This window comes from Metopolophium dirhodum, chromosome 3 (genome assembly GCF_019925205.1).
Source record: "Metopolophium dirhodum isolate CAU chromosome 3, ASM1992520v1, whole genome shotgun sequence".
Taxonomy (NCBI): domain Eukaryota; kingdom Metazoa; phylum Arthropoda; class Insecta; order Hemiptera; family Aphididae; genus Metopolophium; species Metopolophium dirhodum.
Genome location: NC_083562.1, coordinates 25,780,029 through 25,793,727, shown reverse-complemented (window position 1 = coordinate 25,793,727; position 13,699 = coordinate 25,780,029). Strand labels below are relative to the sequence as shown.

The 13,699-nt window shown below is 30.4% G+C and overlaps 1 protein-coding gene across 1 annotated transcript in view; it reads right to left on the bottom strand.

Annotated features, from left to right (window-relative positions):
• The window catches only part of LOC132940966 (ecdysone-induced protein 78C-like), a 65,990-nt gene extending 54,314 nt beyond the window's left edge, over positions 1–11,676 (bottom strand). The window contains exons 1-2 of the mRNA XM_061008792.1: positions 11,486–11,676; positions 10,445–10,521 (exon numbers count right to left, since the gene is read on the bottom strand). Coding sequence (XP_060864775.1) covers positions 10,445–10,521; positions 11,486–11,559 — 151 coding nt within the window. The 5' untranslated portion in view covers positions 11,560–11,676. The remainder of the gene's footprint in view (positions 1–10,444; positions 10,522–11,485) is intronic.
• Between the last annotated feature and the right edge of the window lie 2,023 nt (positions 11,677–13,699).

Below are 13,699 nucleotides of genomic sequence, written 5' to 3'. Positions count from 1 at the left end.
GCATGTTATTTGCACATTGTCTACTTATTTCGAATGGCTACAGTCTGCTAGGCTGCATCGGTGGAACTGTGGAAGTACCCGCGGTAGCATCCATCTATGCATTACGTTTTTACCATGATTCAGATTTGTAAGTATTGCACAGAATCATCAAAACTCTGAACCTACGGAAATATTATACAAATTTCACTATATTCCTATAGGTAGTGTAACAATAATAATATTATGGTTGTTTGAATAAAATTATAGTATTATAGAAATCCTCAAAAAAAATGGAGATGGTTTATAAAAAAATAATTTTAATAATAATGGAAACTTGATAAGTATTATTTTGTATTGACGCCAAAAGCTATATTATCAATAACATCTGTAGTATCACATTAATAACATCGTGATCGTTATCACTTACGACTCAGGAGTCTGTTGTAGAAGGGGCACATTATTCTATATGCTTTCGATTTATTGAAAACCAAGCTAGATATCTATTATGAATATTTAATAATAACGGGAAAAAAAATAAAATTGAAAAATGTATTTTTGAATATTTTGTCAATTTCAGAAAAGAGTCAATATTTCTTAATTTTTATGTTTTTATATTGTATATTTAATATTTTCTAAAAAATTTTTTTCTTGCACTACCTACCAATATATTTTATACTTAGTTATTTTTCTCAAGATTTGTCCAAACTAGAAAAAATCTAATTATTTTAACTGTTATCTAATGTATATGCATGGCCTGTAGTGCCTAACAACATTGACGACGTATAATTTATTTTTTGTTTTATCAGTTTTTCACCATATTTCATTGATATCATTGTTATTAAATTAAAAAATAATATTTTAAATACTATTTTAATGTCAAGCCCCCTCATTTTTTAGTTGTAGGATCAACCCCCCTCCCTCACTCACATTGATGTTAATAATGTTAGCCCCCCAAAATTGTAATGGATTTGTGCCTGTAATAATACTATACTGAACGGCTGGTATCCTGTATACATATTGAATAACAATATTATAAATAGTTGAATATAGTTGACTGCGATATAACATAATGTACCTACCATGAAGATTTAATTTATTTATTATCCAAAATATTGAACCAAAATAATACCTTTATGGCTTTAAACTCGTGTTAAAGCCTGAAAAAATAAATGTATTATTGTTGAATAATATTCATATAAAATTGACAATGATATTGGTAACTATGGAAATGAAAGCAGCGACTGCAGATACTATAATACTACGCGTATATCAGGCATTCTATTAACAAAGTTTACAAAAACTTAAAAATAATAATGCAAAATGTACAGCTTTGGAAAAATGAAAATTATGAACAATATAGTAACGGGATTTCTTTTCATACATTTTAAAAACATAGGAAGTTTAGGTTTGTTTAATAATTTAAAAAAGAAGATAAAATAACTTTTTTTTTAGTTCCTACTATATGATTAATATTTTTGTATTTTTCTTTCTTTTTAAAACAATGTAAATCATACATACAAAATATATATTTGTATAAAACTTTAGCATAATATTATTTATTGATAAAATTATTTTATAAAGAATATTTCTTTAAATACAATTTCATAATAATTAAATCAATTTTACTGTATTTTCACCACCGATATACGTCATAAAATTATATACACAATATTATCCAACCGTTATTTTAAGTAAAAATGAAAACAAATGACCTTAAATAACTTAAATTATATATGAATTTCGAACCATTGCCAAATTAAACGAAATTAAATACAGAAAATGTTGCAAAACTTGCATGTGTACTAAATATCACAACACTACGTCCAACTCTCATATTTTTTACTACTCCTGTCATAACAACAAACTTAAATACAAAACTCAAATGAAAAAAAATGATTGACAAGAAATTACATATAACATAGACACATGCCCCATATTACTATAAAAGTCGAACATCACTATTAAAATAATAATAAATATATTGTGAAAATCAATGGACAAAAATCTAGGTACTAACATTTTAAAGGGAGGAAAAATGTATTTAACACCGAGAGATTAATAAATTACAATATTAAATGTTAAAATACGCCCATATTTCAGAGGAAATTACTCCCCCCCATAACACCTACCAACTAGAAATGTATTATAGTTAATAGCGCTAATCACATCATATGGTGAACCTAAGCTTTAACCATTAACACCTCCAATACACCAGCCGTAAAACAGCGGAAATGGTCAGCAAGACCTTTTATCTATCTCTGAAAAGTTTGAACAGACTTATAAATTCATGAAATACTAATATTTTCAATTCACCAATATCAATATCTTGAATATATTTTAAATTCTATAATACATGAAACCAAATTATTCAAAATACTACGTTTCAAGTACCCACATAAAATATGTTTAAGATTAGTTAGAATTACAGTTTTAATCTTATTCGTAATACAATTTATATATATGCAATTATGCAAACGATTGTTTCAAAATTGAATAGATAATACATAATATATTTTTCTGTACACATAAATGTGAAATTAGTTTTTTATTAACAGATTATCTCGGAACCTACAAAGTAAAGGACCGATTTCAATTAAAGTTATTTCAGTAGGTATTCCTTGAGACTTGAAGGGTGTTTTTAGCTTCTTTTTTCAACCTCTACAGGCTGCTATCTCTACATTAATTTCATTTTTGATCACGAAAATTTAATAATTTAATAAAATAATAAATAATATTAAATGTATTGTTTTTTATTCAAATGTGCAACAAAAGGTAATATCTTTATATTTGTTACTTATGTACACAACAACTACTCTACCGATTTTGACGAAAGTTTCAGAGATTGTTCTTGAAGATATCAGAAAAGTTTAGAGTAATTTAAACCATGTTTGAAAATATACTAAGTGCTATATCCAATCCCACTACAGGTGAATTGCCCATTTCGGACGAATTAGTTCACATACCGAGGTACAATGATGCCGATTTCCCATGAAATGTGGTAGGTAGGTACACTAAAACCAAGATACTGCACCAAAATAGCACCATGTTTTATGTTTGTTCATTTTTTCTTGAGTCGTGTATACAGGTAGTACATTATAAATATTAAACACTATATATTTTACATAGAAATCAAATTAATATGATTTTCATTACAACCCATTTTATTAGTTTCTCGGTAATTTTTGAATCTCATTCGGAATAACGTTTAATATTGACATACTTTGTAGCTCGTCAATATTATTCAACCCCTCAACTCTGCCAGCACATAATTACTCGCATTCAATTTACAAAATAACTTCGGCTGTTAATATATGGTACGAATTGCAATTATAAAATAAATTATAATTAATATGTGATTTTAATAATAAACTTTCATTTTATTTTTCACCAATACAAAATACTATTTAAATATAATTATTATATATTTTTTTTTATATTATATACTGTCAGTGAAAGTATATACTTTATTTATTTATCGTGTTTAGTAAATGTTTACAACAAACTGCTTCCTAAATATACTTTATCAATTATTTTTAATTATATACTTACAAAATAATCTGAGGATTATAAATAATCATAAAAGTTTTAAATGTATGAAAACATACAACATTTTCAAAACTCTTCTCCTTTGTGGTTGTTTTTTTGAATAACGATATTTTATTTTGAAATCATCTTATTTCTCTTTAAAATACGATATATTTAGTAAGATAAAATAACTAAAATGTTGGTATAAGTTTAATATCTAGTACACTTTTTAACCAATTATTACACGACATAAAATATGCCATGAATGGATTTCCAAATTCCCAAATGCAAGTAATCCAACAGCGATAAAAATACACACAGTCACACAGATATATACTACTTTTCAAAGTTCGATGTTTTCTAAATGAAATTCTAAAACATTTTTGTCAGCAGTCATGTATACAAACGGTACTTAAATGTGTGCACGAAGACTTCAAGTCAGTTAACTAATATAATCAAATTAATCAATTATGGGATTATTAAAATTAATTAACTGTAGGTACCTACCTATTAAATGTTTTATGACTTTAGATGTTTCGTCCTCAAATTATACAACGTAGGTAGTAGCTACAAAGGTATATTGCTTTTAGTTTTAATTTATAATAATTTTAAGATAATATGTATAATTTATGTGTATATATTTTACACAATAGATTATGTGTTAAGAGAAAAGTTAATAGTAGGAACCCAAGTAAGTGCTAATAATGAGATAAGCCTGCTTGAAATGATTACGTGAATTCAGTGATGCATGAATATTAAAGGAAATGGTATAGGTAGGTAATGCAAAAATGATATTGACGTTTGACGTTGTTATAATTCTGATTAGGTATAAACCATATTAGTAATCTATAATATTATCGGCGTATTATTATAATATTGAATATTGATCTTGTATAAAATATTTATGTAATTTTGTGTACATTAAAAAGTATTAAATTTTGAACGTTATTTAAAAAATATAAAATTATAAAATTTGAGGTTAAAAAAATATGGCTTTAAAATAAAGCATATTTAAATAATTTCACACATAAGTACGTTAGTATAATATGATAAGTAAGAACCAATAAGTTTGAATAGATTTTGATTTCTGGGTGTTCTTCGAATGATTTGAGGCACAAAGTCCGCATAAATCTAAACTGATATGTATTGTATGATAGTGCTTTTAGAATTTTAAACCATCGTGACATGTATTGATGATTATAAATATTAAATAGTCCCTAATATTAATGTAATTCTACACATCTAGTTTTACTAAGAATATGTTTAAAAAAAATATATGTACGAAGTCCATGCGGGGTTTCAGAGGAGCTCATATAGTAGGTATAGCCAATAGGTATATTATAATAGATTAAATTTTAATCATTAAATAATTAAATAAATATATCCAAATATAGTATTTTTGAATTATAATTACTTAAATAAATATAGTTAAATAGATACTGCTTATTTACGTTTGAATAATTGTTTTATAAAATGAACAATATATTGAATTGTATCAAACTAACAAGTGAATTGTGAATACTACTCAAATAATATTATTAATATTAAATCAACTAGCATATTAAATTATATTACGTAAAATTGACATTGTTAGTTTGCTCAATGAAACCATTGAATTCTGAAAATTCGATTTAATAAATATTAAATCGTGCAATCGTAAATTATTATTTCGAGAATGGGAATTTTAATTTTTGAGTTGAATGTTTCCATTATTTTATTTTAATATGATAAAGCGAAACGTTCACGCGATCGAGCATGAAAAATATATTACTTAAAAATTGCTTTTCATTTGTATGTTAGTGTCTCATCCCGTTATTTAAATTACAAAAATACAAAGAATCCCATATAGTTATAACTATACCTATAGGTAGGTACACTATTTATATTTAGTATTTTTGCGTGATTTTTTAAACAAACTAAATTGTATGATTGCATTTAAAATATTTAAATACGGTAATCGTATATTTGTATCAATGTTAAACATAAACGAGTTGCTAGTTACATAATATCACACGACTTTGGTACTATTTTTATTACGTATAATAGATAAACATACAAAAAAACGCACACAATTTTCAATCATGACTTTAGGTTTATATATTTTTATTTTAAAACTGTAATCATTTATAAGCATGAAAGTATTTCGAATAAAACAGACGTTTTAAAATATATAATCATTATGATCCATGCCAGGTATATAATATATACAATTTCCGAAACAATGCATTTGATTCACCACACCTCCAAGACCATTATTATTTAAAGTCGTGTAACTACAATAACTTGGCTTTCAACAGAATCTCTCCCACGTTGCTACAACTTCATAATCAACGAAGAATAAAAATTGTCTAATCATACAGTGTGTGTGTGTGGTACTGGTACTATGTAAGCATCAGCGGGTATATGCATATGTAATGCACCTATATGTACAAACTAATTCATTCCCGAATTTTAGTATTATATTTTAACAACCGCGAAACTGTTTGCGGCCCTATTATATTATGTTTTACAATGCGAAACTCTAGTCACCCGTCCGGAAACTCAAAATGTTGTTTTCATAAAATACTTAGTAATTTGTTTTCACTAGGTACCTACATTTTCTTGTATAAATTATCATTTAATTAGAATATTAAATAACCAATATTTTACAGCGACGTATTCGTACCCGGAATAATATTATATATTCACTTAGACAAGCAAAAGCCACATAAACTATCTTAATTACTCAAAAATAATTTATTATTTTTAACCGTCGGTAACAAATTTAATGATTTCAGTTTTTTTTTTTAAAGTTAAAAGAAGAATTGCTTTTATGCGCAAATTTTTATTTTTTATACAATTTAAATTAGGTATCTACTTGTTATATTATTATGTAGAACTAACAAAAGAATCCGGGGAATTGAATTTTCTATAATATTACACGCATTCGTTCACAAAAGTCGTATATTATGAAATGTGAATTATTGATCAAATTGAATACAAAATGTTTTATTCATAATATGACGTTTGCCATACAATTTTATTGTCGCAATTATTGAAAATGTATTATATTTCTCCGTCAATAAACTAATTTATTTATTTTTATATGAATTAATATTTTAAACAGTTAGGTACTCAGCAATGAAAACAAGATTCTAATTTAAAAAAATTTAATCAACAAAAGTTATTATATTATTTTACTTTATAGTTAATGTACTATTTGTAATTATTAAGATATCTGAAAAATTATAATTATATATTTTTGAAAATATAAAGTGAACTTTCTCAAAACTAATGTAAATTGTAAAGTAATTATGTTAAAATGCTTTTATTGAAACGAGTTTAAAATTATTTTAAAATTACCATAATTATATAATAGGTACATACTTTAAGAATGTATACAATAAACATATTATATAACATATTCATCAACTTGAAAAAAAAAATAATATGATTTTGATAATTTATAAAATTACGCTTGAAAACGACTAGTAGACACTTGAAGTACCATGAACATAATAAAAACAAAAATATAAAAATCTAAAATTATTGTCCTATGAGATAATTTCTCATAATATGGCAAAATATGTCAACTTCTCTGCAGATAGGTAGGTACTTAAGAAATTGAGAGACGATAGATAAACATAATAATCAATTAAACTTTGTTAATTTTAATATGAGAGTGGTTTGATCTATTATCAAATTTAAACGCTAGAATAGTATCCTATTAGGACTATATTGAAGCAAGTTATAAACATTTTAAAATTGTAAAGTATTTGTTAAATTATAAAGTGAATCTTAATCATTACCTAGCTGTTGTTCAGCGCGTTTGGAAACCGAATAAGCGACCTATTTTGACGTGCGAACTACTTAGCAACGGGTTAACATTATGATATTAATACTGCAACACATCTTATAATCGGTTTATACTCGTATATATTATTATGTAGGTACTTGCACCTCAGTACCACACGTAAACGTATTGATTTTACGGTGCAATATATGTATAATATATATATTGAACTTCAGACTTGTAACTTTTGACATTTAAAAACAGTTTCAATCGGTCTGCAGCATTATCAGGGGCGTATTTAAAGGTTTAATACACAGGAGACTATTGCCTATAGCCCAAGAAATATTGCATACCTTAAATTTACAGAATAGGATGATAATATAAAAATAATTAATTTTTAATAAATAACAATATATTTTGTTAATTATTATTTGTCATTTAAATACTAAAATACAATCGATTCATTAAATAGGTGCTAAATATAATATTATGTTAAATTTATAAAAATAATAATAATACAATTTTTTTCATAACCTTAATTTTCTAGGTTTTGTTAGAAAATGTATCAAGTATTATTTCTTTATTTAAATCTTTTAGAATGTATTGTTTAATGTTTGATAAATTCAAGTTACCAAAAAGATTTTGCTCCATAGACGATCATATCCAGGAAGATCGTTCACAAATCACAAGTAACTGTAATAACGGTGAATATAAACGCTTCTTTTTTATTTTTCTTAAATTTAGTAATACTGATTCATTTCAAACTTTTATTAGTTCAATAGTTCATTATGTTCCATGTTTCTTATAATAAACAATTTTTGCTACCATAATTTTTGCTTTTAATAATTTGGAGCTAATATTAAGCAATGTTTGATAATTTTTCTATCTATATATTATATAAGAGACAAAAAATATTTGTGACTGACTGACTGTGTCCTTTATGCATTCGTAAACCGTTTATCCAATCCAAATGCAATGAAATGTGGTACAGAGATAGATTAGACTCTGAGGAAGGAGTTAGGTTACCTACATTTTGTAGCAAAAAAAGATAAATAAGAGGTCCAGCCCAGGGATGTTCTCAAACAAGGATTTTGAGATTATTATTATTATTATTATTATTTTTGCTTATAAATGGTTGCTATTGGTTTTAATAAGAATAATTATTATTACTAATGCGATAAGCCTATGTATTTCAATACAGAATGTATCAAGTTTGAACCACGGTTTCAGTTGACCAATTTTTTGAATTTTTTGATACATTAGAGTTTTATAGATCACTTTATACTATACACTTAGGTACGCGCGCATCAATACTATCCGTTCCAGTTGTAGAAGTATATATGTAAGCACTATCTTCCACTGTCTTTTAAGTAAAATATTTTCAAAAGTTTTTCATTTCTTGATATTTACATCAAATCTTTCGGAAACATCTAATATAGTGCATCCCACAAACATTTAAATGACTGTTCATATAATTATTCATTATAGTCGAGTGCGGATGAGTATCATGTTGATCACAGTGATGCTGCATAATATATATATATATATATAACGCATATTCATATTGTTACAAGGACGCGTCATCGTCATGTTATATAGGTACATCATAAAATATGTGTGGGGTGCGAATTGCTGTTTCAGCGGTCAATCACACAGAATGGCGAATTCAAATTCGAAAAAAAACACGTCTGGCGTCACAAGGGGCATATTACACCTAGGCATACTTATGCAGTGTGCTGCACTTTATGGCGTTTGTATTGGAAATACCCGCAGGGGTACCAAACATGTTCATATTATCGCGGGAACGGTACGGCGGCAGAACAAATGCCAGGGACCAGGAAGACGACGTTTTCGCGCGTGTTCGTGCGTCTGAATAGGCCTATCGGTGGCGGCGGGTGGACGAGCGAAAACTTTATGCCACTGATTACGCAAATGATGTTTGCCGATGTTTGTGCCGCGTAAATTTGCCGACGACTCACGCAAACTAAAATCTCTATACGTATATTAATACGCCTAACGGACGACAATCGACAGACAATCGGCACGACTGTCTGTGCAGTATAATAAATAGGAGTGTATCTGTAAAGGATTCGCACAATAAATTTAGCACTGAAATAGTGTAATTATTGCATTTAAGATTTTCATAATTTTTCCAGATACGCCTTACGTGCATACAATTATACATACACGTTTATAGAATAATATCGTCCACCGGGCGCGAGTAACAATTTATTATTGCATTGTAATGTATGTAAGACGTATATTATTATCGGCCGCGAGTTTGTAATGCACGAGGGAGGCGTATAGGTTGTATATGTTATTATTATTACGACGAATTGTGATGGCGACGATGTTGATGACTATAATACGACGACGATGACAGACGCTGCTGCGGCAAAGTGCGTTCACCTTGCCAAAAATTATTATACGATCCGCCCGTGGCTGCGCGGATAATGCGTACTTGATGATCTGCCGCCGCAGCTCGGTGATTACCGGCCACGCACGAGATGAACAAACGCCAAAATAGGTGCAGAGTGGCCTATAGATTGTAAAGTGTGGGGGGGGGGGGGGGGGGGTAAAAAATTACACACTGCTAAAGAGAAGAGAAAAAAGCCGCGGAAGAAAAAACCAGAAATGATTATAATATAATATTGTTAGTATATTGCGAGTATTATCGCGCGATACGTACCGTCTATAATACGCGGCCGATCATCAATCTAACTCGCGCGCGTTAACGTGTAATCAAATCATATACATTTTATTTATACATATATAATATATAGTATACTTGTATATACGTATATAGTATACTGGTATATACGTATATAGTATACAGGTATATACGTGTATATGGTATTTACGGTGTTTGCGCGAATAATATTGCGTTTCGCTGTTTTGCACATTAGTTATATAGGAAAAGGTATACATATATATATAAGTACACACGCGGTTTTGACGGTGAAGACTGAAGAAAAAGTCGATAATCATGTTCCATATAATAATTATTATGTATAGAATCACCACGGACTCACCTAGCTCAGCTAGTATATCTAGCAGTCTTATTATTAGTTGTTACTTATTACTACCTATACATATTATAATATACTAGTACTATTATTATTAGGTATTATCATCATCATCATCATCATTATTATCAACAAGGTTTACCTGGGTTCCTTATGATCACCGAATCGATCAGCTTGCCCGTAGGACTCGATGGTAAGGACGTGGGTTCTTTCTTGATGCTGTAATAATAACAAATATAGAATAGCCAAATTAAAATCGTGTGCATTGCGATATCGACAGAGAGCGGAAAACATCTATCTATTTGGTACAATATACACAAATCAAATCATATCGCGAGCTCTCCTGCCACGCGATACATATATTACATCTAGCTGGAGTAGGTACCTATATATAATAATATTATCGTATTATAATTTATAACATAACACATTGCAATGATGATATTATACTAAAGATAATAGATAATATTGGCAATAGCTAATAGGTACCTATAATACGCATTATACATATGTGCGTGAAGGGTTGAAAGTTTAACCATTGGTTGAACAAAAAATGTTTTTATTTCACAACCATTACACTATAAAATACACTCACACCAAGTGATGTATAGGGTACCTAAGTCAGCACCCCCTCTCCCTTCAGATTAGGCTCACGAGTATCTTATATTTTACATTCGAAATTTATTTATATTTTTAACTTCTATAGTATTAATGACCACCAATATTAGTGTTAACACTTTATAACCCCCTCTTCATATAAATTATCTTTGGCGTATCACGTGTCATATCACATACATACTCACATAAGACGTGAATAAGCCTAAAAACTAGATAAATGAATGGAAACCGATCACTGTTTGCTATCGAAATTACGAATTGTATTGTGTGTATATACATTTTAAATATCAGTTTATTATAAAAAAATAATTATTTTGTATGGAATTCAAACGTACGTCCACTGTCCACTGCGACCCACAAATTACACCACTGCACACCTCACGTTTCAGACACATCGCACATGACATAAAATCATAATATTATTAGTGGGTACTGAAATACGTGCGCGTTTACATTCTATACTATTATTACTATCAAGTGGGGCCTTAGGGGCGCCTACACAATATTATACGAAGGACCATCTGTATAACATATAAAATGTGAGCGTGCAGTCTCGCGGACTTACCTGATGGTGCTGACCGACGGAGGGCTAAGCGGCACCGACGACGACGAAGACGACGACGAGCTCGTAGCCTCCATGAGAGCCTCCAGACATACCCGCACAGAGTCCGGCGCAACCCTCGCGACACACTACGCGACCGTGCGACAGTGTAGCAGTGGTGGCGGCGGTGGTGGTAGCAGTAGTGGTAGTGTAGCGTAAGTATAGTACCGTAGGCGGTGGTGTTGGTGGTGGTGCTGATGGTGGTGGTATTAGTTGTAATGGTTGTAGTAGTGTGCGTACGCCAGCTAGTGTTATGCTATCGCAGCGAGACCGGCGCACGAGGTGGCACGGCGGCGGCGGCGGCGGCGGCGGAGTAGAATATCGTCCGCGCGCGCAATACCGTCGGCCCGCGCCGCACGCGCTCTCGAGCTTTTCTCGCGATCGATAACAGCCGGCACAACAATGTAATAATACGCGAGCTTACGGACGACGACGAGCCGCAATTGTATATATACGTGCATACAAACGCAACGAAAGCGGCAGGCAGACGGGCAGATATATAATGTTGCTATCATTTCTATTTTATATTTTCCCTGTCACCTCCACCCCCGCACCCACCCCCCGCCAACCATCCTGTCGCAATTACTTCGCCTTCGATGCCGCCGCCGCCGCCGACCGTTTCCAATTTTATTTCCATCGATGATGGCGTCGTTATTCTTCGATATTCTCATTTCTTCCGGAACGGTGGTAATACGATTCACGGCGACCAACATCCGGTCGTAGTACTCATAATATTATAATTATAATATTGTGCACTTGGGCTCGCGTCGTGTACGACGTTATAAGCGATATTATTATTGCACAGCTCCGACACGCGCGTATTTGCATCGTATAATAATTAATAATAATATTATGGGCTATGGCGCATAATATGTGGTGGAGTATACGTAGTGCACGTCATGCTATAGTGTCTGTACAGTGCAACTTGTCTGGCTGTACACTGCAGCAGTACTCCGCGAAAAATAATATGAGACGACATAGACGGAAATCGGTACGAGTAGGTAGTTTCCAAGTTGAAACCCTAAGCTATGAGGAGACCACCGGCGCCCAAGAGTGAGCTCAGTCCCTAAGAATTTTAAAATTTTACAATTTCTAACTACCCATGGCCAGCTACAGCTCAGCGTACATGAATATAAATAATACTAGGCGTTGTCCGGGATAAATGAATCTGTAGTTGGCAATCCACCTGCGGCGGATATTAATAACTAATAAGTAATTTTTCCAACTATTTTATTATCTGTAACCAATTATTGTAACCCTATAATTTATTATAATAAATAAACAAAAAAATATTCGATCTTTTAGAGCCGAAACAAAATACATGTGTGAGCCATCATATAGCGACCTATATGGGTTAAAAAGCGAACCTACAAATCTTCCCCAAGTCTCAAGGAATCTATTGATATAACTTTTATTGAAAACGGTTCAGTAGTTTTTGAATTTATAGAGGACGAAGGACGAACGAACAAACAAACAAATGAGTATTCATTTTTATATATAATAAGACTATAGCGTTTACCAAGCAACGCTTCGCTGTTGATAGATTTCAGTATAATATATACTGTGTAAATGTATAATGTAATATAATTACTATAAGTATACAGAGTGTATCAAAAGTCTTCATCCGATTTCAAAAATTTATATTTATTTTAAAAATGAAGATATAAGGGTGAAATAAAGTAAAATAGGTAAGTTTTATTAATCAGTCAAGCATTAATACATGGGTTGCTAACGTGTGATTAACCGTTGCCGAACCATGTCAGTTCGATTAGGATGAAGACTTTTGAAACACCCTGTATAATGCTTTGTCGTCACAGTATTAAATGGAAAATATTTTAAGTATTATAATAGATTTTTGTATTAGATTTATTTAATATTTACACAAAACAAATGTAAGACAATAATTTTTTTGTGCATTAGCTTAAATTTGAAAAATTGTATTCAAGTGCTTTTGGATATACAATTTTTTTTATCTTTCCGTCTTTTGCATAAACAAATACATTTTTTGTCTGTCCAATTCATGAGCACAGGAAATATTATAATTGACCATGTGTGACGGATATTCTAGATTTAATCCACACACTTGAAGCGATTGACCTTGTGCCTTGTTGATGGTCATTGAGAATGCAATGCGAACGGTGAACTTCGGTCATTTGAAATCGAACGGCATGTCGCGAT